General features: G+C 43.2%; 1 protein-coding gene across 1 annotated transcript in view; it reads left to right on the top strand.

The window, feature by feature from the left end:
- The window catches only part of SUSD5 (sushi domain containing 5), a 57798-nt gene that overhangs the window by 8778 nt on the left and 24267 nt on the right, over window positions 1-24753 (top strand). The window contains exons 3-4 of the mRNA XM_072793644.1: window positions 2217-2335; window positions 19554-19742. Coding sequence (XP_072649745.1) covers window positions 2217-2335; window positions 19554-19742 — 308 coding nt within the window. The remainder of the gene's footprint in view (window positions 1-2216; window positions 2336-19553; window positions 19743-24753) is intronic.

The raw sequence follows: 24753 nt of genomic DNA, 5'->3' as shown, positions 1-24753 counted from the left end.
AACTCTGTTATTATAATTGCATCAGGTAACCAGGGTATTCAGGAATTTGGAAGAGTCAGCTTGGGGCCAGGCTTCTGTCTCTCAGGTCTTCAGAAAGGCCCACCCTCTCTGGGTTTGCTGTAAAGTGTTAGGACATATTAGTAGATGTCTACATTGCTGAGATGATATTCATTGTAGCAAACATCCTTATTTGATATATTTACCACACAACATATTAAAAATAAAACTATTTTAATATTTCTGGAACCAAGAAGTATCTGATCATCACTATATACATTTCATTGTGGGTCTTTCTTACACAGCCATCCCCCCTCCACAGTGAAAATCAATTATTATATGAATGGTACATCTTGCAATTGATGGCATAGTAAACATATAGTAGATCTGATCTATATGTCTATGAATTTATGTTGAGTGTACACAAAAATCCAGAGAAGGATGGAGGCCTAGAGTGTAAATACAGAATTGGGAGCCACTTGCCTTCTAGAAGCTTTTGCGATTCCCTAAAGAATGACTGAAAAAACAGAAGCAATATAGATAGCCTAATAGGACTAGGACAGAGATTTGAATTCAGGTTTTGTGTAGGCAAAACCTACACACGGCCTGCAGAGTCCTTTGCTTTGGGCTGGGACGTTACAGGGCTATAGCCCAGGAGTGAGAGTAAACTAGAAGTATATAGGCCCTCATAGGAGCTGTAGCATAGCTTAAAATCCTCAGGACCCATGAATGTGGATTGAGATGATACTGGAGCTCCTGTGTTCCAGATAGCTTCAGAACTGATTATTAAAATACTCTCTAGAAGAGGATAATATTATCCTAGGCAATTTATTTCCACAAAAAAACTTTTAGAAAAGAGAGGATTTGTCACACAATACAAAATAACCAATAACACAGGGAAATAAGACAACCAGAATAAAGATAGCAGATAGAAACTCTAAATATCAGCATTGGCAGACTTTAACTTTTTCAAATGTTCAAAGATACAGAAGACAATAAGGAGAATTTTGGCCAAAGACTGAAACTATGAAAAAACTGTATGGAAACTCTAGAAGTGAAACATATAATAACTAAAATTAAGAGGATAATGGATGGATCTAATCTTTTAAAAATATTTTTAAAAATGCATTTTAAGTATGTTAATACATAGTATTTTAAGTATTTTTAAGTTGTACTGTTGAAGAGGGTAAAAGTAATATTAAATATTAATAAGTCATAACCACTAAAAGAATAGTAAGAGAATATATAACTTCCAGACCAATATGAAAAAGAGAATGCCAAAAAAGAAAAAAAAAAGAATTCAAACAATCAAAAGAGGGGAAAGACAAGAGAGAAAGAAAGGATGTGCAGAACTAATAGAAAGACGGCGGATTTTAATTCAAAGAGCTATGGTTAAATTAGATTAAAATAAATAAGATGCTCCCTTTAGAAAACAATAATTTAAAAAAAATCCTACTACTTGCAGTTTGCCAAAGATAGCCCTAAATAAGTTATGGGACAAACATAAGTTATGGTTTGTTAAGTAGCACGGATGTAGAACTGAATGACATTAAAACTATAACATACTCAAACTCATAAGATGCTGCTAAAGCTGAACCTAGAGGGAAATGTAAGACAGACATTTAGGTGCTGGTGATAGAAAAGAGAAAAGGCTAAAGGTTTCTGAACTAAGTAATGATCCATTTTCAGAAATATAAAAAAGAACATGGGGCGCCTGGGTGGCTCAGCAGTTGAGCATCTGCCATTCTGCTCAGGTCATGATCCCAGGGTCCTGGGATCGAGTCCTGCATCAGGTTCTCCGCAAGGAGCCTGCTTCTCCCTCTGCCTATGTCTCTGCCACTATCTCTGTGTCTCATGAATAAATAAATAAGTAAAATCTTTTTACAAATATTAAAAAGAACAGAAAAAAATAGACCCCTGCAAGAAGAAAGGAACTGATAAGAAGAGCAGCATTTTGTGAAATAAACACACACTGGAAAAGGTCAACAATGCACTGCTTCTACCTCTTGAACTGATATGTGTGGCCTCAACTGAAGCATCATCTGTGTCTTCCTGATTATAGGGCTCTGTTTGGGGAGAGTACTTCCCTATGGATGCTTTCAGCCAAAGATCCTAACTCAGGAAAATCTCTGCTGACTCAGAACTGACAGCAGAAAAGAACTGTTCTTTCCTATCTTCCATTGGTCCTCCTAGCACAGTGTTTTCTTTGTCTGTTTCAGGACAACCGTGTGTAGCAAGGAGAGTGATGAACAGCAAATCACGAGAGCCGTTGATGTGAGAATTGAAGGCAACCCAGTTCCCGGTGGCACATACAATGCACTTTGTATTAAGGATGAAGGTTAGTGCCAGAGCCTTTGCAAAGGTTCTGGAGGTTGCGCATGGTGGCCCCGTCTTAGGTTGCATTCCCCAGAGACAGACCTTGGAATGAGGAGATCTTCCAAAGAAAAGCCAATAGGGCAGTGGGGTAGTGGGCAGAGAAAGGAAGCAGACTGAGTGGTGGTGCAGTACTAAGCAAAGTCCACAGTGACGGTGAGGTGGTGCAGTTCTAAACGAAGTCCACAGTGACAGTGAGGACAAATCTTGGCTCAGTCCTACAGGAGATCTTTGGAGACAGTGTAGGCCACCAGTTTTTCTGTCCAGAGGTGAGAGAGCAGGGGTATTTACACCACTGCACTGTTAGTCATTGATTAGGGGCCAATGTCAGGGAGATGTATATTCCCAGGCACTTCTGGTTTATGTGTGCTGGCAAAGGATTCCAGTAGCCTGAGTGCCACCCTCCAACAAAGATGCACAGACACCTACCAGGAACCCCTGTGCATGGAAATGGCAAAGGTATCTAGGCAATATGGGGCAAACCCTTGACAGCATCTCCTACAGTTGCTGATACAGCCTGTCCTGCAGTCTTTCTTCATGGTGGGTGGCACATTAACAAGGGGGAAAAAATCATTTTTCCCCAAAAGGAAACTTACAGGATTTAAGAAACTTCTCCTAGGAAGGGGAATTCAGCTTCCCTCTGGTAAATCAGCCCAGTGGCAAGAAGAAAGCCATAAAGGAGTCTCCAGGTCAGCATTTCATATGCATTGAAATCAGTATACCGTCCTCATCAGAAACACATGCTGTTGAAAGGGAATGTCCATACAAATGGAAAGAAAGCCAGCTACTTACTCTTCAGGCCTAGAAATCAGCATAAGTACTCCTTGGCTGTATACTGGTCTCTTCTGGGAAGTTTTAAGAAATACTGATTCCTGGGTGCCAGTCCTAAAGATTCAGATATAAATGTTCTGGGCATTAGGTTTTTGTTTGTTTGTTTGTTTGTTTGTTTGTTTTTGCATTAGGGTTTTTTAAAGCTCATTAGTGATCTTAACACATAGCCCAGTTTGAAAACTACTTTTTAATGTAGAGTTTCCCAAACCTCTCTGATGATGAGAAATACCAAATGAACTTGTAAGAAATACCCTCAGGCTGTATCCTAGAGGCATCCAATCCTAATCTCTGGGGAAGAGGTCAGAAGAGTTGGGAAATGAGGGAGTCTGGTGAAGCCCAAGGCCTTGGCTGGTGCTTGTTAGATGCTTATCAGTGACAGGCTTCTCTGTTCCTGTGGCGTTTTCCTCCAGAAAGGCTTCATTTTCTCATTGCTATGGAAGAGTGTGTTGAGAAAGTCTCCTGGTATCTACCCTGTCAAGCTACTGAATGATGTGGCCTTGCTCTGTAAGGCTTTGGGAGAATAATATCCATGGTTTGTTTTCTAAAACCACGTAAGTTAATTAAAATGATCCTTTGAGTCCCAGACATAGGCAAAATTCAGACCTGAGAGAGAAAGGACAGAGCCAGAGGGAAAAGAACATGATCTTATTTCTTCAGTGATTTCAATGAATATGTGGGGTTTCTGAGTCTTCATTTTCCCTGATAAACAAGAGGTATCAGTTAGCTTTCGCCATGTAACATATGTAACATAGTGGCTTAAAACAACTGTTTATTTAGTTCACTTTTTTTGGATCAGCAGTTTGTGTTTTTCTGCTGGTCTTGGCTGGACTCATTACAGAGTCTATAGGCAGCTGCTGTCTAGGTGGCCTTGCTTCTGGGAGTTGGTGGCTATTGGCCAGGGTGCCGAGGGTCACCGAGCTATATGTTTATCATCATCCAACAAGATAGCCTGGGCTTTTCACCTCACAGGCCTTGAGACAGGTTATGTCCACACAAGTGTGTGCCCCTTTTGCCCTCAATTATAGTGCATGAAGCCAGAGGTTGGAAACATTTATTCATATTCTATAGGGCACCAAGCTCAAAGCCATGATAGCAACTCCAAAATTGAGTTTTTGCAAAACTTATATAATGTGCCTTCTGATATACTGCACTCAGAGAAACTCAACTTCAATTCAGTGGTACTTCTGCCAAAAATGCATAACTTGAATCTACTCAGGGGGAAATATGAGCCAAACTCAATTTGAGAAACATTCTACAAAATGGCTTTAAAAAATATCTAGGATGAGAAAGGCAAAGTGACTCTTCTAGATTAAAATAGACCAAAAAGACTTGATAATAAAATACAAAATATGATTCATGATTGGGGATTGTATCCCCAACCAGAAAAAAAATAGCAATAGTTGATAAAATCTGAATGTGGATTATGAATTAGATAATAGTGTAATAACTGTACTACAGGCCTATAAGAAATTATCTTTGTTCTTGGAAATGTGTACCAAGGTTTTAGGGATGAGGAGACATTGTATCTACAACTCACTATCGAATGGTTCAGAAAAGAATTACAGGTATAGATATAGGTGTATACATATTTGTCTCTGTATAAATAGATATCTATATTATCCATCTATCGAGAGAGAGAGAGAGAGAGAGATGAGTGATAAAGCAAATGGGCAAAATGAAAACACATTGGTGAATCTGGATAAATGGTTTTATGGGAAATCCTTATTCTCACAACCTTTCTGAAATTTTGAAATTATGTAAAAATGAAAAACTTCCAACAAAGAACGGTCTATGTACTGCTCCAAAAACAACAATAGGAAAAACAAAAACAGTCTGAATCGTGGGAACCAACATGGGAAGCCAGTTCATGACAGCTGCTCACCTATATGAGGAGCAGTGCCACCATGTGTGGCTCATTAGAGTCAAAGTGCTCCAGAGCCCTGCCTCCAAGAGCAGCTTGTGTGAGCCTCCAGTGGCCTCCCCTCACCTCCACCTCAATGGGGATGAGTTCATATGGGGAAGACTGGAATCTTGGTCCTACAGGCCTGATTTATGAGGAGGCTTCAGATGAGCCATGAAGAGGACTCAGGTATGCATATCGAGAGGAGATTTGGGTTGGAGGGCTGTTCTCTCTCGAACATTCTGGAAAAGCAAGATGGATTCCCCAAAGTCACTCAGAGAGAGTCAGTCCCTGTTCAGTGCTGCCTTTCATCCTTTGGAAAGAGCTTGTAAACCACTCCCATACAGCCCTCCGCCCACCTCAGAGGAGCGTTGCTTTTCCTCAGTGGAGCCTTTGTTGACAGCACCGTCAACAAGGGACATCTGTGTGCTGAAGGAAGGTGTAGGTGAAGTGTGGCTCAGCGTGCGTGCCTGTGCAGGATCATCTCCTCAGGTCGCCTGAACTCTGTACTGCTGCTTCTCTTTGGCAAGATGGGAAGAATGTAGCGTGTTAACTCCAAAAATGGCAGGCTTGTGCCTCGTAAAGAGCCCAGAAGGAAAACAGAGCCTGTGGAATATCCAGGCAGCTTCCTTCCTGTGTTTCTCTTTTGAAATAAAGCTCATCACGAATGTAGACTTTTCTCATTTTCCTTCCAGTATTTTTGTTTCACTGACAGTGAATTTCCAGCCCTGTGGTGATCTCACTTAAACTAATAAGTGAAGTTATTTTTAACCAACTAGATGCTGATGAAATAAGTTGCCTCCACTTGTGTTCTCTGGCTTTGCTTCTCTTGGTGGCTTGTCTGTGGGGTCAACTGCATGGGGTCTGGAGTCTCCTCTTGCCTTCTCCCTGTGGCACCCCCAAGGCTCCATGTCAAGTATGCTTCTGTTCCTCCTTGGGCCTGACTGCGCTTCCCACCAGCCCACCTCACCTGAGTGCCACTTCCCCTGCATACTTTACTGTTGCCTGTATTTCCCTAAAAACGGAAAAGGAATTATTCCTTCTTTGTGTCATCAACTAGAGAGCCGGATGCTCACCTTTTTGAGAGCAAAAAGACTTGTGGGTGCTTGAGAGAGGGAGAGAGGAAGGACCCATGACCACCCTCAAGGAATTGATGATGATATATATGAATAAGTGAAAAATGAATGTGTTCCCATGACACAAAGGAAGGAGGGTAATTAGGGAGATTCCTGAGGTGGGGACCGTTGAGGTAGAATTGAAAGGAGTCTATTTTGAAGGGATAACAGTTAGGGAAGGGAAGAGAAGACATTGCAGACAGAGAGAACAGGTGGGGCAACAGCTTGAAGCATAGGTCCCAGTGGTTCCAGGGAGACTAGCTCTGGGAGAGCCATTGTACTAGTGCTTCAGGGAGTGAATTGGGTTCAGTACACCCCTGGGGGCCCAAGTAGCAGCAGGGCAGGACTGAGGTCCCCACAGCAGGTAAGCAGTGATGCCCCCTCCTCTGCCACGCACATCTCCAGACCTAGACAGCATCAGGTCTTGCTTTCCCAAGACTGAGGTCTTCCATTCCAAAAACTTAGGCTAGAACAGTCCTGATGCCAGTTCCCAGGGATGGTAGGTGTCTGGGCAGCCAGAGAAATTGTGCCAGTGGGTTCTTAACCCCTGGGGTAGATAACTGTGATCTTTGTGACCTGGGGCTATAGGCACCAGCAATCTGACAGACTTCTCTGCTTCCTTGCTACTCAGAAGAGCTGCAGCTGCACTCAGAACCCATTGGTGCATGTAGGGAGACTGTGCCTATATGCATTGTGAGGAGGAGCCCAAAGTCTTGCCTCACAGACACACACGTGAGCTCCCAGAGCTGAGCACTCCAGTGGCAACTTTGCACTAGGGGTTCTTGGAGGCACTTAACTGTGCACTGTTCCACAGCAGCCTCTAGACCAGTCAGAGTCACTTAGTGACCATCTGTCATTAGCTCTCCCAGAGTGTCCTGGAGAAAGTTCTGGAGAAAGAGAACCTAGAGCAAGGTGTACTCCAAGGGGAGCAAAGGCTACATGAACACTTATAGGATATCATCAGAAGGGTTTATAATACGTCTCTCAATCCTCCAGCAGCTTGTACAGGCCTACACAGTGACAAACCACCTAAGCCATAGTTAGCAGTGATTCGAATGCAGGTCTTTCTTACTCCAAAGCCCAAGTTTTCTGCTCTGTCACCCAGTATACACAGGAACTAGCAACTTCTTTGGCCTTCCACAGGGGCAGATGCTGCCCAGGCAGCCAGCATGGCATTGAGGAGCAGCAGTAGGTGGGCAGCCCTCCTCCTGGAACCAGATCTCTGTCTAATGTTTGGTTGGGGTCTCTGATTTCCAGTTGCACTTCTGTTTATGCTTGAAAAGGATGAATAATGTAGATTCCCTGCCCTTCATGTCTCATCTTTCATTAGTGAGGAAGAGCGGAGAGAAACTTCGGGGCAGGGCGAGGATCCTGTGTGCCCAAGGGAACATGCAGGGCTACCGGGTTGGCTCAGGGGAGGTGGGCCTGGGCTGCCCCTCAGTGCAGCCAGGATCCCATTGACTGTGATGGAGAGTTTTGACTCAAGTACATTCCCTCCTTGGGAACCTGTAATCAAAGCCACCAGGATTTCTGATTCACATGCAATGTGGTTGCAGAGCTGCTTTCTTCTTTCTCCTGGGCACCTCCCTTTGTGCATCAAGGCCTGCCCTGCCTTGGTTTACTCAATAGTAAGATCATTTAAAGGCCTGCCTTCCCAGATGTGGGGACTCAAATCCACACACCTAGCTCTCCAAGTGTGACTTTTGGGTAACTCATCAACTTACACACATTTGGACTTTTCCTCTTAACACTTCCCTTCAATAAGGCACACATGAGCATTCCCCTCTGTTGGTAGAGGCTAAGAGTTTCAGGTGTACTTTACAGGTAAAAATGTTTCGGTTTTTAAATTTTAAAAAATACTTTAAAAATTATTTTTAAGTAATATCTATACCTGATGTGGGGCTTAAACTTACAGCCCCAAGATAGAGAGTTGTACACTCCACAGACCGAGCCAGCCTGGCGCTTGTAGAAAAAAGTGTTTAATGGAAGGAGCAGCACTCATGCATGACTTCACACTTAGGAGGGACTGGTTTGACACAGCTGTGCCAAGGAGGGGGTGGGTAGCTGGGGGGCCACACAGGCCTTGGAGCAGAGTCAGAACTGCCTGAACTACCTCTTATACCCAAATTGTGAATGTGATCGCCTTGCAGCAGTGGAAAGTGCTGATCTAGGGGAAGAGATGTTTTCACTATCTACTTTCAACACTACTGTACTGAGTGATCTATCACAAGAGAGAGAGAGGAGGAAGGAAGGGGAAAAGTAGGTGGGAGAGGGAGAAGGGAAGGAAGAAATAGCAGATAGAATGGAGTGAGACCTCTGACATGGAAAATCTTCCAATACATATTACACAGGTCTCAGAATACGTATAGTGTGACCTAATCTATGTTGTTAAAAAAATATATATATACTTTGTGCAGGAAAGCACTTAGTGTGTTTGAGGAACAGTGTACCTATATTGTTCAAGTGACAGAGGTCAGGGCTAGAGAGGTGGGGAAAAGAGCTGGCTATGCAAGGGTAAGAACATTGGGCTGAGTTTTAAGGGGAAATGGGAAACCATTGCAAGGTTTTCAGCTGGGAGCAAAAATTTCTGAAGATTGTTTTGGCTGCTAGTATGCAGTCCAACAGGAGATCGGGAACCTTCAAACTGTACAAAGTGCTCTGAGCCCTCTGTTTATGACAAGAAAGTTAATTGAGCACAAAGCTAAACCATTTTGTATTCAAGGGAGACAGCACATTGAGCATGGTGGTGCACAGTGGTTAGACTGTACCCAGATCCCTGGGTTCAAATCTTGGCTCAATCATTTAACTGCCTTGGGAATAATATAAGAACTCATGACATAGAGATGTCAAGAGGACAGAATAGGCCAAGCAAGTACATCACTTATCCCAGAGCCTGGCACAGAGTAAAACCTAGCAAGTACAAGCCGTGACTGTCTTGTAGCTAGCTGCACACAAACTCTAACAGTACAGTGTGATAGTGCATGGTTTCTTCACCTTGATGTCACACTATTTCCAATAAAGGAACCCATAATTTCTTTTGGAAACACTGAGCAAAATTTAATATGCATATGCCATATAGCCAAGCAATTCCATGCTGAGCTATTGACCCAAGAGAAACATGACCACACAGAAAATGAGTATACAAATATGCCTAGCAGCTTTATCATAAAAGCCAAAAACCGGAAGCAACCCAAATGTCCATCAACTGGGGAATGGATAAAAAAATTATGGTGTATCCATATCATGGGTTATTAGTTGGCGATGAAAAGAATGAAATATTAGGACAGGTAAAACATGGATGACTAACATTAAGCTAACCTAAAAAGCCAAACATAAAATGTTATATACTATATTATTCCATTTGAATGAAATTCTAGAAAAGGCAAAACTACCAGTGAAAGAATATAGAACAGTGGTTGCTTGGTTTGGGGTTTCAGAGGGTGTCCAAGGCCAGGAGTAAGGAGGAAATGTTTGGGAGAGCTATCCTATACCTTAATTGTGGTGGTGCTTACACAGTTGTATACATTTACCAAAAATTATTAAGCTGTACACTTAGAATTGCCAAGTTTTATTTTATTTTTTTTAAAGATTTTATTTATTCATGAGAGACACACAGAGGCAGAGACACAGGCAGAGGAAGAAGCAGGCTTCCCGCGGGGGGCCTTGATCCCAGGAACCCGGGCTCACACCCTAAGCCAAAGGCAGACACTCAACCACTGAGCTACCCAGGTGCCCATTGGCAAGTTTTATTTATGTAAATAATACTTAATAAAACAAAAAAGAGAACAAGAAAAAATACTGAATAGCTTTAGAATTCCAAAATTCTTTCTTCCAGAGCGTCCTGCATATAGTATCTCACTTAATTCTCAAAGCAGTACTGTAGGGAGGGTATTATTCTATTTATTCAGGTGATGCAACTGAAGAACAGAGAGATTTGGCCATTGTCTTTGGTCACACAGCTCCTAGGAGGTGCATACAGGAGCTCTTACCCAAGCATACTCCTATCCCTGTTCTTCCAAGCTCCTCTGTGCAGCAGGTCCCAAGAGCCAGTCTAGCCTGATACATCCATCTCCACCATTTAGCCTGAGGTTGCAACTCTAATCAGGACTTGGCATATGCCTCCAAATTTTGACCTCAGGAAGAGAATATTAAGAGCTAACACCCATTTAACACCCACTGTGTTACCTGAGTTCACTCTAACATAACAACCCCGCAGGAAGTACTATTGTTATTCTTATTTTATTTTTTATAAATTTATTTTTTATTGGTGTTCAATTTGCCAGCATATAGAATAACACCCAGTGCTCATCCCGTCAAGTGCCCACCTCAGTGCCCATCACCCAGTCACCCCTACCCCCCGCCCACCTCCCCTTCCACCACCCCTAGTTCGTTTCCCAGAGTTAGGAGTCTTTCATGTTCTGTCTCCCTTTCTGATATTTCCCACTTATTCTTTGGCGGTTAGGGGTTCCCCATTCCTATATGAGCGGGTTTCCAGTAAGGGTGTGCTCAGTGGCTTGACTAAGGTGGGGGAGTGCCTTGAGCAATAAGCAGGTCATGTGGGGGTGATACAGGAGGTGGCTGGTGCAGAACAAAATGGAGTTAGTCCTGCTCTGCTTGTCCAGGGGTAGGGGGTTTTTGTTAAATTCCTTGGGTCCCACAGCAATAAAGAGCATGAGTGGGGGGAGAGGCAGATGGAACAGGAGAGGCAGACTCCCTGCTGAGCAGGGAGCCTGATGTGGGGCTTGATCCCAGGATCCCAGGATCATAATCTGAGCTGAAGGGAGATGCTTGACTGAGCCACCCAGTCACCCCTGGAACTCATTTTTATTTATGTCCCCAGTAAGTTCCAGGCATGTAGTGGAACTAGGCAAGACATGAGGTCATTTAATTCTGTTAAAAACCATAGGAAATGGGTGTCACTAGGTCCATGTGCATTTTTAATATATTCTCTAATTATAAACATGAATAGGTGGTCACTGTCATAGAAAGTCTAAAGAAAATTCACATCATTTATAATCAGTCTACCCTGAGATAAGTACTTAAGCATCAGCCCTGGTTACCCTGCATTTTTATTTAGTTCACCAAATTGGGATTTTCTGGACAATATATAGGTCTGTGTTTGTTTGTTTTTCACTCATTAATATACATCTTCCCATGACACTGCATATGCCCCAAAGGATGACTTTTTAATGGCTGTTATGACAATGCATTATATGAACACACCATAAATTAGACATTTTCCTTTCATTAGACATTTTGGTAGTTCTCTGGTTTTCATTTCAGTATTATTTATTATACCATGATTGAACATCCTCATACATCAGTTTCTCTGCCCATCTTTAATTATTTCAGGCTCTTTTTATAGTTATAATTTATTGAGAACTGTGTGTCAGAAATTGCACTAAGACCTTGTCTGCTAAGACCTTGTGCCGCATCAGACATGGTCAACTGCCTACACAACAACAGTCTCCTCCCCCTTCCTTCAACAGAACCATCCCCCAGCCACGAGCCTGTTGCTAGAATTTACCAGCACACCACTGGTCAGCTGGGGGAATAAGCAAGCAGGAAAGAATGACCAAGAAAGACAAAAAATGTCAACATGTCAAAAGAGAGGGAATTACTTTAAGCTGTCAGAGCAAATGAAACAGTTTGAAACTGTTTAGAAAATAATTCATATTCTCATTGAGCAGCTCCTCCATATCCCTTTAGGTACCATCCCATCTTTCTCCTCTCCTTCATGGCCCTAAATTCCTCTATGTTCATCGTCTTCATGATCTCACTTCCCATCACTCTGCCCACTGCTTCCTGGCTTCTGTCCTATCACGGAAGTGACACCGTTCTCACCAAGGGTACTGGTAGCTTCCCTGTGGATGACTGTAGAGGCTGCGTCTCAGCCTGCATTTTGCTTGCTCTTTCTGCAGCCTTAAGTACCTGACCATGCCTTGCTCCTTGAAGCATGTTTTCCCTTGACTTCCTTTGGGTTTTCTTTGTATCTGTCTGGCTGAGTGGTAACCCTGGTAAACTCTTCATTCTCTGCTCACCTCCTGGGTTCTCACCTGGGCCTCATCTCTACTTACTCAACATTTCAGTAGCTTCAATTCTCATCTAAATGCTCATTAATCCCAGATCATTCTCTTAAGCCTAGACCTCTCCACTAAGCCCCAGATTCCATACATGCAACTGCTTATGGGTGCTTCTCTTAGAACTTCAAACTCCACTGGTCCTGCCCTGTGCTCATCCCCCTTATCCTGCTTACCACCCCGCCCCCCCACACACACACTCACCCCATCCTCTCCTTTACTCCCAGAACTTTTCAGTGGTAAATTCTGCAAAAACTTTCCTTCTCAGCGTCTCCCAGATCCATCTGGGTCTTGCCATCTGTGCCTCACTTCAGTTCCTGCCCTACTCTCCTGGATATCTCAAATGGCCTCCTGACTGGCTCTTCAGTTTCCAGGATATTTCCTCAATCCGTTCTCTACCCTGCAGCAGTGCTCCTTGTAAGGTGCCAAGGGGATTGTGTTATTTCCTGTTTTTAATTGTACCCCCTTCTCCACTGGACAAATTCCAGACTTCCTGGTTCACAAAGGCCTTCCATAAACTCATCCCTGCCTGCCTACCTTGTACTTTATACTTCAGTTTTACTAACTTCTTGCCATTCCTCAACTCAGGAGGAATGATATCAAACATATTTGATATCAAAACACATTTTAAAGCTATAATAAATAAAATCATTTGGCACTGTAGAGAAACACAAATAGATAAACATGTCAATATGAAAGGCTGGAAGCACCAAAACAGACCCAGTGTGCCTAAGTATAAGTCTGTAGTGAGGTGGTGAGACTTCCAGTCAGTGGGAGAAGGTTGGGTAGATTGATAGTACTGTGATTGGTTAGGAATTTGGGAAGCTAAGCAATTCACTCTTGTACTGATATATGGAAATCTCCTGTAGATTGATAAGGTAAAGACCATAATAGAGAAATACTTTTAAGAAATACAATGGTCAATAAATATTCAACTCTTTTTACCAATTCAAAGATATGCATGTTAGTATAAGAAATCACTTTTTGGTTCATAAAATTGTCAAAGTTTACAAAGATGGTAGTCCCCGGTGTACTGAGAAGAAATGGGCAAGTTTATATACCACTGAAGGGTATAGACTGTTAAAACACTCATATTCAACTTGGCACAACCTATCAGAAGCTTCAAAAATACATATGCCCTTTCACCCATCAATTCTATTTTGAGTATTTTATTCTAAGGAAATTATCATGGGTAAGTACAAAAGTATGTTACTAAGGTGTTCATTACTTAGTAAGGGAAATTGGAAACAATGTTAATATCTAATAGGAGAGTCCATATGGTTAAGTCCATACAAATGGAATAATATATAGTCATTTACAAGTAAATTCAAGTAATACAAATATTTGGGGTGCCTGGGTGGTGGCTTAGTCGGTTAAATGTCTAACTCTTGATTTCAGCTCAGGTCATGATCTTAGGGCTGTGAAATGGAGCTCTGTGTCGGCTCTGTGCTGGGCACGGAGCCTGATTAAGATCCTCGCTCTTCCTTTCTAAAAATAACAACAATAAATAGTACAAATATTTGTTGATGGGGAAAAATATCATAATATTATGTTAAATTAAAAGCTACAAAAGAAAACAGTTATATCATCACGTGGCAAAATACCATGTGTGCGCAAAACTGAAAACAAAACCCATATTAACAATGGTTATCATTGGTGAAATTCAAGGAGAATTTTTATTTTTCCTGTGGTATTCTTTTCCCTGTGAGTTTTTCAAGTTTTCTGGCTTATGTAAGAAATACCTATATGGATAATTTTAAAACTTTAACCATGAAAATTTCCAAACAACCACAAAAGTAGCAAGAATAGTATCACAAATCCTTATCTGGCTGCCACACAGCTTCAAGGTCAATATTTTGCCAATTTGACTTTATCTATTTTCTCCAGTGTTTTTCCCCACTGAGATTTTTTTCTATTGAGATATTTTAAAGCAAATGCTGGATATCACAAATCTCATTTTATTCTAGAACATTTAAAAATTATTTTCTACCAGGGGAAACTCAGGAACTGATATCACATAGATTCCATGTGACAGTAATTGATTTAAATGTATCGATTGATATAGAATTTAACTGCATATAAACTTGCCCACACACTTGCAGTACTCCCCGCTTAGAAAGTCTGCAAGTTAGAAACCACTCCCCTAAGGCACCGGTCCTTGTCAAATTCAGTTCCCCTTGGGAGAGGTTGTGAATAATTTTTACTCATTTATACTTCATGCTGAATAAGTTGCAGTTTTTCTGAAGGGGAGATATTGTTTAAATTAACTTATTTTGTGGAGTATGATTTATACCAACAAAATGCACAGACCTTATGATTGATAAGTTTTGACAAATGTCTACACCTGTGTAATCAACACCAAGTCAAGATACAGAACATTTCCTTCACCCCATAAAGTTCCCTGGAGCCTATTTCCAAAGATTCACTGCCCCTCCTTATTCCAGCAGAGCCAAAGCAATCTCTGTTCTGATTCCCATCACCATATATCAGTTTTGCCTGTTTTTGAGGGTAGGTTTTTATCTAGAGCACTAGTTCTCCAAGAATGGTCCCTGGACAAGTAGTGTTAACATCACCTGGGAACTTGTTATAAATGCAAATTCTTGGGCCCTAACCATGACCAACTACTGAGTTAGAAACTCAAAAACACAGCAGTCTCTGTGAGAAGGGGTGTGTATGTGTTACAAGCCTTTGGGTAATTCTGATCATGTTCAAGTTTGAGGAACACTGATATGGAAAGCCTGGGAACTAACAATAAAGTTGGACAGAAGAGAGAGGGCAGTGCCAATTGTATATGGGGTGAGTAGGGTTGTAGGGAGCTGGGCAGGTGGACACTAAAGACAGCTTCTTCACATAGCTTAGAAAACACCAAAAGGAAGGAAGCAAGGTCAAGCATTTGTGTCAGGATTTCTGCATCTTGGTTTTGCAAATTGTGAGAGGCTATAAGTTTAAGATTTTTCAAAAGAAAAGCATCAACTTTTATATGAGTTCTAAATCCTGTGGAAACTGGTTATCAGAAGCTGTGGTTGGCAAATGAGTTGTTTATCAATACTATTTTATAGACAAGATCTTTTATAAAATCTCTTTTCTTTGAAGGGAAAATAATAGAAATTGCTCTTTATGTTCAAATGGCTGAAACCCAGCTTTAGGTTCTGAGAAATTCCCAAACCACAGTTCCTAGCTGCAGAATAATTGAGAAGTAGCAGTAAAGGCTGCCCAAATGTAAGTTTCTAAACTTACATCCTATTCTAAAGAGAATAGGATCTAGGTATATAGCCAGCTTTTTTTCAGAGCTCCCTTGTGAGGTTTAAGATGGGAAGGTTAATGAAAGGAATTAATTCAAGTTGGGCCTGGACATAAGTGGTGCTTTTGGCATGCACTTGGTTGTGTTAACACATACAACTGTTGTCCTAGAGTTTCTGAAATCACACCACCTAAGAAGCAGCGTGTTTCCTGTCTTGAACATTTGTGGGAAATTCAGAACTATATGGTCTGTGTACGCAGACTCTCAGGAGTATGATTGTGGTTTTCCCAAGCTAGATTCTAGCCTGTACCATTCTAGAAATTAACTCCGAGGGAGAAGATCCCATGAATCTGGTAGGATGTGAATTTGGCCTGAAGTTCCCCTTTATGCTCTCTGAGAACAGTTACTCTGCTCCTGGATTTTCATTGCAAGGAGTTGGTATTGTGTCCTACAGATAGAGCTGTGTGAGACTGATAGTATTTACTGGTCCTTTGATAGTGAATGTTTGATGAAGAGCCTCCAGTTTCCTAGAATTAGGTCCTGGTAAGAGGACAGAAATTGGGGTGTCCAGCACGAGTCCTAGCCAGCCAAGGAAGATGGAGAGAGAGATGGAGGCCGTTGCCCCTAGGTGCTAGCTGAAACTCAGGCCAGCCTTGCTTGACTGAGGAGTTGGTCCATTCTTTTCAGGATGCCCTGCTCAGACTGAGTGATGATGAGTCTCTGCTCAGCGGGGGGACCCCTGGATTTGTGGCAACTTTCAGATGGCTGCCTGGCCCTACTTGCCCCATAGATGAAACAAACACTTGATCTCCTGGGCAACACAGCCAAGACAGTTTGGGTTAAAATGCAGCACTCTGTGCCAGCATCCTTAAAAGGCAACCACACCATTTTCATTCCAAATCTCTTGTTCTCTTAAAGAACATGCATAGCAATGACTCTCGTTGAGAAAGTGCTACCAAAATTACAAGCTGACAGGCCACTCAGGGTGGCTTAAAACACAAGTTCTGTCTTCTGTCTTCATCTTTTCTTGCTTAAGTGATATGCTTCTTAGGTGATTTGACTGCATACGGACTAAAAGCTTTCCTTTCCAACATAAAACTAGAAGAGGAAATTCAAAATAAAAACTATCTCCTTTATTTAAAAAATAAAATAAAAAGCATCACCACATCACTTTAATGCAGCAATTCCACTTCTAGGAGTTTATCTTAATAAAGTATGTACCAAAATGTACACAGAGCCGTTCATTTTGTAGAATTGTTTATCATAGTGAAACCTTAGAATCAGCAAAATGTCTACGTAATGACTAAATAATGTGCTATGGAATAGCCTTTCAAAAAATGGTACTAGGGATCCCTGTGTGGCGCAGCGGTTTGGCGCCTGCCTTTGGCCCAGGGCGTGATCCTGGAGACCCGGGATCGAATCCCACATCGGGCTCCTGGCATGGAGCCTGCTTCTCCCTCTGCCTGTGTCTCTGCCTCTCTCTCTCTGTGTGACTATCATAAATAAATAAAAATTTTTGTAAAAAATGGTACTAATGTAGAAAAAGCTCTAGAACATTGGGGGGAAACAGACTTCTAGTTTTTAGCCCAGTGTGTAAGGAAAGAAATTAAATCAATAATTAATAACCTTGCCAAACACCAAACCCAGATGAGTTCACTAGAGATTCTACCAAACATTTAAGGAAGAAATTATACCAGTTGTTAAGACAATCTCTTCTAGAAGTTAGAAGCAGAGGGAATACTCCCTAACACATTCTGTGAGGCCAGCATTACCCTCATACCAAAATGAGACAAGTCACTACAAATAAAACTACAGACCAATATCTAATAAATATAAATGTAAAAATCCTCAATAAAACATTAGCAATTTGAAAATAGTAATACATGAAAAAGAATTATACATCAGAACTGAGTGGGATTTAGCCCAGATATTCAAAAATTAATGAATATAACCCATGGCATCAATAGGCTAAAGAAGAAAAAGCATGTGATCATATTGATAGATGCAGAAAAACATTTGAAAAAAAAACAATGTTCGTTCATGATCAAACTTAGCAAACTAGGAACAGAAGACCCCAGAGTTCTTTAACTGTGTAAAGAACATCTACCAGAAACCTGCAGCTAGCGTCGAACTTAATGGTGGGACATTTGAAGCTTTCCCACTAAGATATGTATACTTTAAATGGTATACATTTAGGTCACTACCTGAGAGGATGCAGTAGGGAGGCGCTTCAGGCCACAGCCGGAGCGTCCACTGCCCACCTTGAGGCGCAAGTCTGACCTTTGGCTCAGGCCCTAGCTCTGTGACCATTAACCTCTTCCCCCAGCTAATACCAGTGAGAGTGTTACTCCGCATGCCTGGGCTCTGTGTTAGGGTCAGCCCCACAGAGCTCTGAATCCAAGGGTCTCACATGAACTACACCCCAGGGCTCCTAATCAATGCAGAAGCAGGAAAGCTTGGATTCCCTCCCCCCTCACCTTAGGGGCTCCCTTGCTGACTGAAGTCTTGGGTCTTTCGTAAGCAATTTGCAAGTTTACTATTTATTTATTTATTTATTTAGTCTTAATACAAACCAGTCTACATTCATTCCTAAAAGGCTCATTTCCAGCAAATAAATAAAAATATGTACCAGTAAAAAACATTCTCATAGGAGAACTAGAACTTAACAGGACATCTGGGTGGCTCAGTGGTTGAGCATCTGCCTTCAGCTCCGGTCATGTTCCCGGGTCCTGGAATCGAGTCCCGCATCAGGATCCCTACAGGGAGCCTGCTTCTCCCTTTGCCTGTGTCTCTGCCTCCTCTGTGTGACTTTCATGAATGAATAAATAAATAAATAAATAAATAAATAAATAAATAAATAAAAGAACAGGGGCGCTAAAAGGAAACCTGGGCCCCAAAAGTGACTCTTGGGGCCAGCGTGAGGGCAAAGCATTGACAGAGGTTCCAGGGATTAGGCACAGGCTCTTCTCCATCTTCACATCTAAGCATGGCACTCACCCACAGAGGGAGCCCAAATGTAAACTGCAGACTTGGGGTGATAATGAGGTGTCAATGTAGGTTTGAAGATTGTGACAGAGGTGCCAATGTGGTGTGAAATGTTGCTAATTGGACAGACTGTGCATGTATGGGGACAGGGGATGTATAGGAACTCTCTGTACTTTCTACTCAATTGTGCTATGAACTGCTCTAAAAACTAGGTTTTTTAAAAAGCAGGTATCAGTAATACCTGTGTATGTGGTTTTTAACATAAATAAGATCATGTCATATTCATACCTGTCTATGCCTACCTAACTGTGCATGTATGTTAGTGTCTGTCTATACCTATATCTGTATTTACTTGTATAGACCAAACTGGTAACAGTGTCACTGTCAGAATTGTGGCCGGGGGGGTGTGGGGGGGAAGGGCGAGGCACCTTTTGCTGCACTTTACAATCTGTAGCATTTTAGCTTTTTAAAAAATATGTTTAAAGATTTTATTTATCTATTCATGAAAGAAACAGAGAAAGAGGCAGAGACACAGGCAGAGGGAGAAGCAGGCTTCCTGCAAGGAGCCTGATGCGGGACTTGATCCCAGGACCCGGGATCATGACCTGAGCTGAAGGCAGATGTTCAACCGCTGAACCACCAAGGTGTCCCACATTTAGCTTTTTGACAGAGTACCTGTTCACTTAGGTAAGTAAGACAAAAAGGAGCTTGTTGCTAGGCATATGTTTCTGGGTCTTCCTTTCAAGGAGACATTAGAGGCTAATGTTGCCCGGCAATTTCAAAATACAAAGTTGTAGCACTTTGTAGCACATGTATTCATTCAGCCAGTATCTTTCTGAGTGCCTCCTTTGTGCCGGGCATTTGTCCAGGCTCTGGGGATGCCAGAGTGAAGAGGAAATAGCCCCTGTGATCCCAGCTCAGGGTATAGGCAGGACCCAGGGAGGGGAGAATTGCTTTTAACCTTATTTTCTCCCAGGCTGCAAAAGTTCCTCCATAGTTTGGGAAAGCTCACTGTGACTCCTTTTCCTCAGATAAGCCGTGTGGAGACCCACCTTCGTTCCCACACACCATCCTGCAGGGCCGCACAGGCCTGGAGATGGGAGACGAGCTGCTGTATGTGTGCGCCCCGGGCCAGGTCACGGGCCACCACGAAACCGCCTTCACCCTGCTGTGCAACAGCTGTGGGGAGTGGTACGGCCTGGTGCAGGCCTGCGGGAAAGGTAAGCTGCCCGCCGGGCTCGGCCTGGTGCCCACACACTGTGTGCTGGATGGGTTGGGGTGGGCTCTTCTCCACAGGGATCCCTTTGAAAGAGGCTTTTAGACCTTTCCCCTGAGTTCTGGACCTGGCAACATCTCCACTTGACTTGAGGTTAACTTTCTAAATAAGTTAGAAATCTGATCAAGATGTGGTACCACGAAATAATGCCTGTGGTAAAAAATGACCCCAGATTGGTAGACAGGGCCAGGAGGACTGGTCATGAACATGGGATGCAATCTGGGCTTCCCTGTATGGTGAATCTTGTCACAGGGCATAACCCTTGCAGGGACCTCACTGGCTTCGCTATGGTATGTGACAGGAGCTTTTGGCTCTGGGGGTGGGGGGTGGGGGTGGGACCAGGCTTGGAAACCAGGGTGTGCCCACAACAACACGAGTAAGTCCTGCTCCCTGGCCCCTGAGGCAAGGAGAAGACTCTAAGACTGCTGTGTGGCCTGGCTCTGCTGACCAGAGCTGCCTGTTGCTGCCCTGATGCCTTGCTCTTGTTCCTGGCCTACAGCTCCTGCCAGTCACGTGAACCTAGATATTTAGTTGAGACTAAAAAGACTCCAGGTGAGCATTGAGCATCAGAAACCTGATCTTCTTCCCCTAGATGTCCTCACTCCATTATTGTCATACCTGGAAGTCACAGGCTTCTTCATCCTACCTCAGCCCAGTCTCTTGGGGATTTTCCCAGTAGCAGAAATCACTGTCCTCAGCCACAGCCTGACCTGGCCTCCCCATTCCTGACGTGGGCTTATGGCTTCATGCCAGACTCTGAATTGTTCCCTGACCTCACAGGGCTGCTCTTACCCCAAGACTCCTTCAGAGACCACTTCCTGACCACCACCCCCGTGATATCTGGGGACCAAGCAGAGGTTGGCTCCATGGAGGGCAATGACTCCAGCACCACAGTGTGAGTGAATTTATTGGACAGTCAGTCCCTGGAACGTCCTGCAGATCCCACAGGGGAACCATGACAAGAGTAGGGTGCTGTCTTGTCTGAGAAACTTATTCATGTCGTCACCTAAGCTGCGGTTTGTTGTCTTCACTGCTATTTACTAAATGTGAATACAGCACCATTTATTTCTCCAACATGCTGGTGGACGTTTGGCTTGTTTTCATTTGGTGGTCATCACAAGCTACACTGCCATGATTGTTCTCATCCAAGTCGTTGAGTTCACATGTGAACATCTTTCTGCTGGTTCCTGGGAGTGGATTCACTGCCTGTGGGGTAGGTGTGTCTTCAGCATGAGCAGATTCTGCTAGAGAGTTTTCTAAAGTGTTCCAACCACTTTACTCTCTTGCCTGAGAGTTCTTGTTGTTCAGCATCCTCACCAGCCTTCGGAATTGGGAGACTGGTACCTTTTTGCCAATCTGGTGACTATCCTTTGTTGACTTAGTTGTAATACTCATTTGTCTGGTTGAGCACTTGCCACATGTTAAACAGGCACTTGCATTTCCTCTGTAAAATGTCTATCCAAGTCTTCTGCCCATTTTTCTAAATGATTCAAGTTATTTACATAATGTAGGATTTCTTTTTACATAAACTTTCATAATATGTTGCAAATATTTTCTCTCATTCTGTGGCTTATCTTTCTCCTCTTGGAGGATCTTTTAATGAATAGGGTTTTTTTTTAATTGTTTATTTCACTACTTCTCAAACTCTCTGTGGACCATTAAAAGTTGTTTTCTAGTATTAGCAGACTGATACTTTAGCAAAATACAGTAAAAATCAATTAATATAAAGCTAAAATAGGGGTATCTGTGTGGCTTAGTCGGTTAAACACCTGACTCTTGGTTTTAGCTCAGATCATGACCTTCAGGTCTTGAGATGGAGCCCTGACTTGGGTTCCACTCCCAATGAGGAGTCTCCTTAAGACTCTCTCCCTCAGGGCGCCTGGGTGGCTCAGTTAGTCAAGCATCTGCCTTTTACTCAGGTCATGATCCCAAGGTCCTGGGATCAAGCCCCGCATCCCCTGGGATGGAGCCCCAAATCAGGCTCCCTACTCAGCGGGAGTCTGCTTCTTCCTCTGCCCCTCCCTGGGCTCATGCTCTCTCTCTCTGTCTCTCTCACACATGGTCTCTTTCTCTCTCTCAAATAAATAAATAAATAAATAAATAAATAAATAAATAAATAAATAAAATCTTATTTAAAAAGCTAAAATAAAGATATTTCAAATACAAATACTAGTTTTGTTAAATTAAATAAACATAAAATTCCCCACCAAATTATTGTGAAAACTTCTAAAAACATCCTCTCAGTGTATCTACGTGTCTTGTTGCAGACTAACAACAAAAGTTACAAGTGGACAAGTGCTAGAAGTATTTATTGAGCAATCTTCTAGCACTTTTCCTCATCATTATAACATCGCTGTTGTTTTGTGGCAGGCAGGAGCTCCTTGCCAATACTGATCACTCACCTGCAGGGGGAAATCAGGCATAAGACCCGAGCTTGCTGTTTGTTAAGTATGTCACCTCAAAACAGACCCATGCCCACCCTGAGATTGATAACGAGCTGGCTTTATTTCTGGTGAACTTCAAGCCTGGCCATCTCAGGAGCCACGCCCACCAGCCAAATGGGCTGTTTACAGGCCCCAGTCTAATGAGAACTAAATGCAGGTTTTGTGTGTCTGCAATGGTGTTTATTTTCTCAGGGAAAGGCAGAGCTGTTAGAGCTTTCAGCTCTTGGACAGGAATTCTGGTTTCTGGACTTGGCTGAGTATACAAACGGTTACCGTATTCGATGCCCTGTAGATTAAACATTTAAACTAGCTGTGTCATTATAAGGAGTGTGTATGTGTTACAAGACTGTCTTCACCTGGGATTTTATTCCCTTTTGCACATTTTATTAAAAGATCTTATTTATTTATTCATAGCAGACACACAGAGAGAGGCAGAGAGACACAGGCAGAGGGAGAGCCTGAAGGGAGCCTGATGTGGGACTAGATCCTGGGACCCCAGGTCACACCCTGAGCCAAAGGCAGATGCTCAACCACTCAGCCACCCAAGTGTCCCTGCACATTTATTTTTATAGTGAACATCCACTTTTGTGATGAGGGAACTGCTTCCATTGGAGAAGAGTCATCTTGGGAGAGTGGGCCACAGAAGGGTTTGGAGCTGGCCCCAGGTGGGTTTGGATAACAGCTCTTCCTTGGGGCTGATTGGCCACTCCACATGCCTTTCTATGGCAGGACCCAGGTGCTATGTGTACAAACTGGAGCAAAACTGCCCCAAACACCAATGGCAACTCTATAAACCAGGTGCCTCAAAGGAGACAGAAGCAGTAGATGATGCAGTGGAAGGAATGGCTGGGAAGCAAGGTGAAATTTTAAATTTTTATTTATTTATGATAGTCACAGAGAGAGAGAGAGAGAGGCAGAGACACAGGCAGAGGGAGAAGCAGGCTCCATGCACCGGGAGCCCGACGTGGGATTCGATCCCGGGTCTCCAGGATCGCGCCCTGGGCCAAAGGCAGGCGCCAAACCGCTGCGCCACCCAGGGTTCCCGGAAGCAAGGTGAAATTTTAAAGGAAGCGTGCATTTCCAGTTGGTGGGAATGCTCAATCATATGAAAGGCTGCAGACATCTGCCTTGGCTTCACAGCATGCGAAGGTTCTGGTGGCCTTGTATTTTCAGTGTGAACATGGGGAGTGGAGTGCTGTGAGTAGAGGAATGTGTTGAAACGAGGAAGAGGGTGGGGAGCAGACAATTCATTCTCAAATCTCTGGGGCTCATGAAGAAGACTAGGCAGAGACATAGGACGCAGCTGGAAGAGGATCAGGGGACCACAGAGATTGTGTGGCTTCGTTTTGTTTGCTTGCTTGCTCTTGTTATCTGAAGGTGGGAGAGACTTCAGTCTATGTAAAGCAACAATGGGAAGGCTTCAGAAAAGAAGGGAAAATGAACTATTTTCTTGACTTCCCTGAGTCTTACTTGGCTCATATGAAACCATGGATACTAGTTTCACGAATTCCACTGTGGGCTTCCTGCAGGTGCCTCATGTAGGATGGGACCTGTGACATGAATGGGCTCAAGGAGTGTTATTCTTTCCCTTTTACCTTCATTCTGGTCTAGGAGGGCATTCAGGCCCCCTCGTTGATGGGATCTAAGGGGCTCTGTGCATGACTCTGTCTCCCTCCCTGCTTCCTTGTCGGTTGTTGACTCTAGTGCCTATTACAACAAGTAACCAAAGGCACTCTCTGACTTATAACTCTCTGTTCCTTGAGTGAGAAGTTGGTCTTTGCCAGCAGATGTCACAGGTTCTGGAGACCAGAAGCTGGAGTCACAGCTGCCTTACTCCTCCAGGGATTGCTTGACTCTCTGTACTGGGGCCTGGCTACTCACCCTCCTTCCCTCAGGCCCTCAGGATGTGGGACTTCCCTACCCTTACTGCACAATATTTTTTCATTTCCTTGTGAGCTACTGGTGCCCACTCCAAACCCCCTGGTAGAACCTGCCCCTACATCTTGCCTCAGGAGCTCCTCTGCTGAGGTCATGACAGGGTCCCTGTCCCTAATTTCCCCTCTTGACCTCTGCAGGCCCAGAGAGCCTCAAGGCATGGGTTCCTTGGAAGTTAAGACTTAAAAGAACTCCGGGATCTGATGAGTTTGGTATCTGAGATTCTGGAGGCTTAGAGGTGTCAAGACTACTATGAGGACTATCCTATTCAAAGTTGGCATTGTATAGATATTTGAAGATTGGCTGAACATATTCGGTCAGATTCTCTAGAAGCAGAGCTTATTCAGATGGTATTCAGATGTGGTTTATTGAGGGAAGAAGCAGATAGGGAAACAGAATAGGTGAGGGGAGGATAGGCTGTGACCTCAGTGGCATTCTCCCTTTGCCTGATCTCATGAATTGTGCCACAGGGTGGGTCCCACTTGGAAGCAAAGAGGCCAGCCCTGAGTTCCTCCATATGCATCTGTCATTGGTTAGTGGGGCTTAAGTGGCAGGGTGTGCATGTGGCACCCAAGT

This window comes from Canis lupus, chromosome 22 (assembly GCF_048164855.1).
Source record: "Canis lupus baileyi chromosome 22, mCanLup2.hap1, whole genome shotgun sequence".
In the NCBI taxonomy this organism is placed as follows: domain Eukaryota; kingdom Metazoa; phylum Chordata; class Mammalia; order Carnivora; family Canidae; genus Canis; species Canis lupus.
Note: the sequence above shows the minus strand (reverse complement) of the source record. Positions and strands in the feature narration are given on the sequence as shown.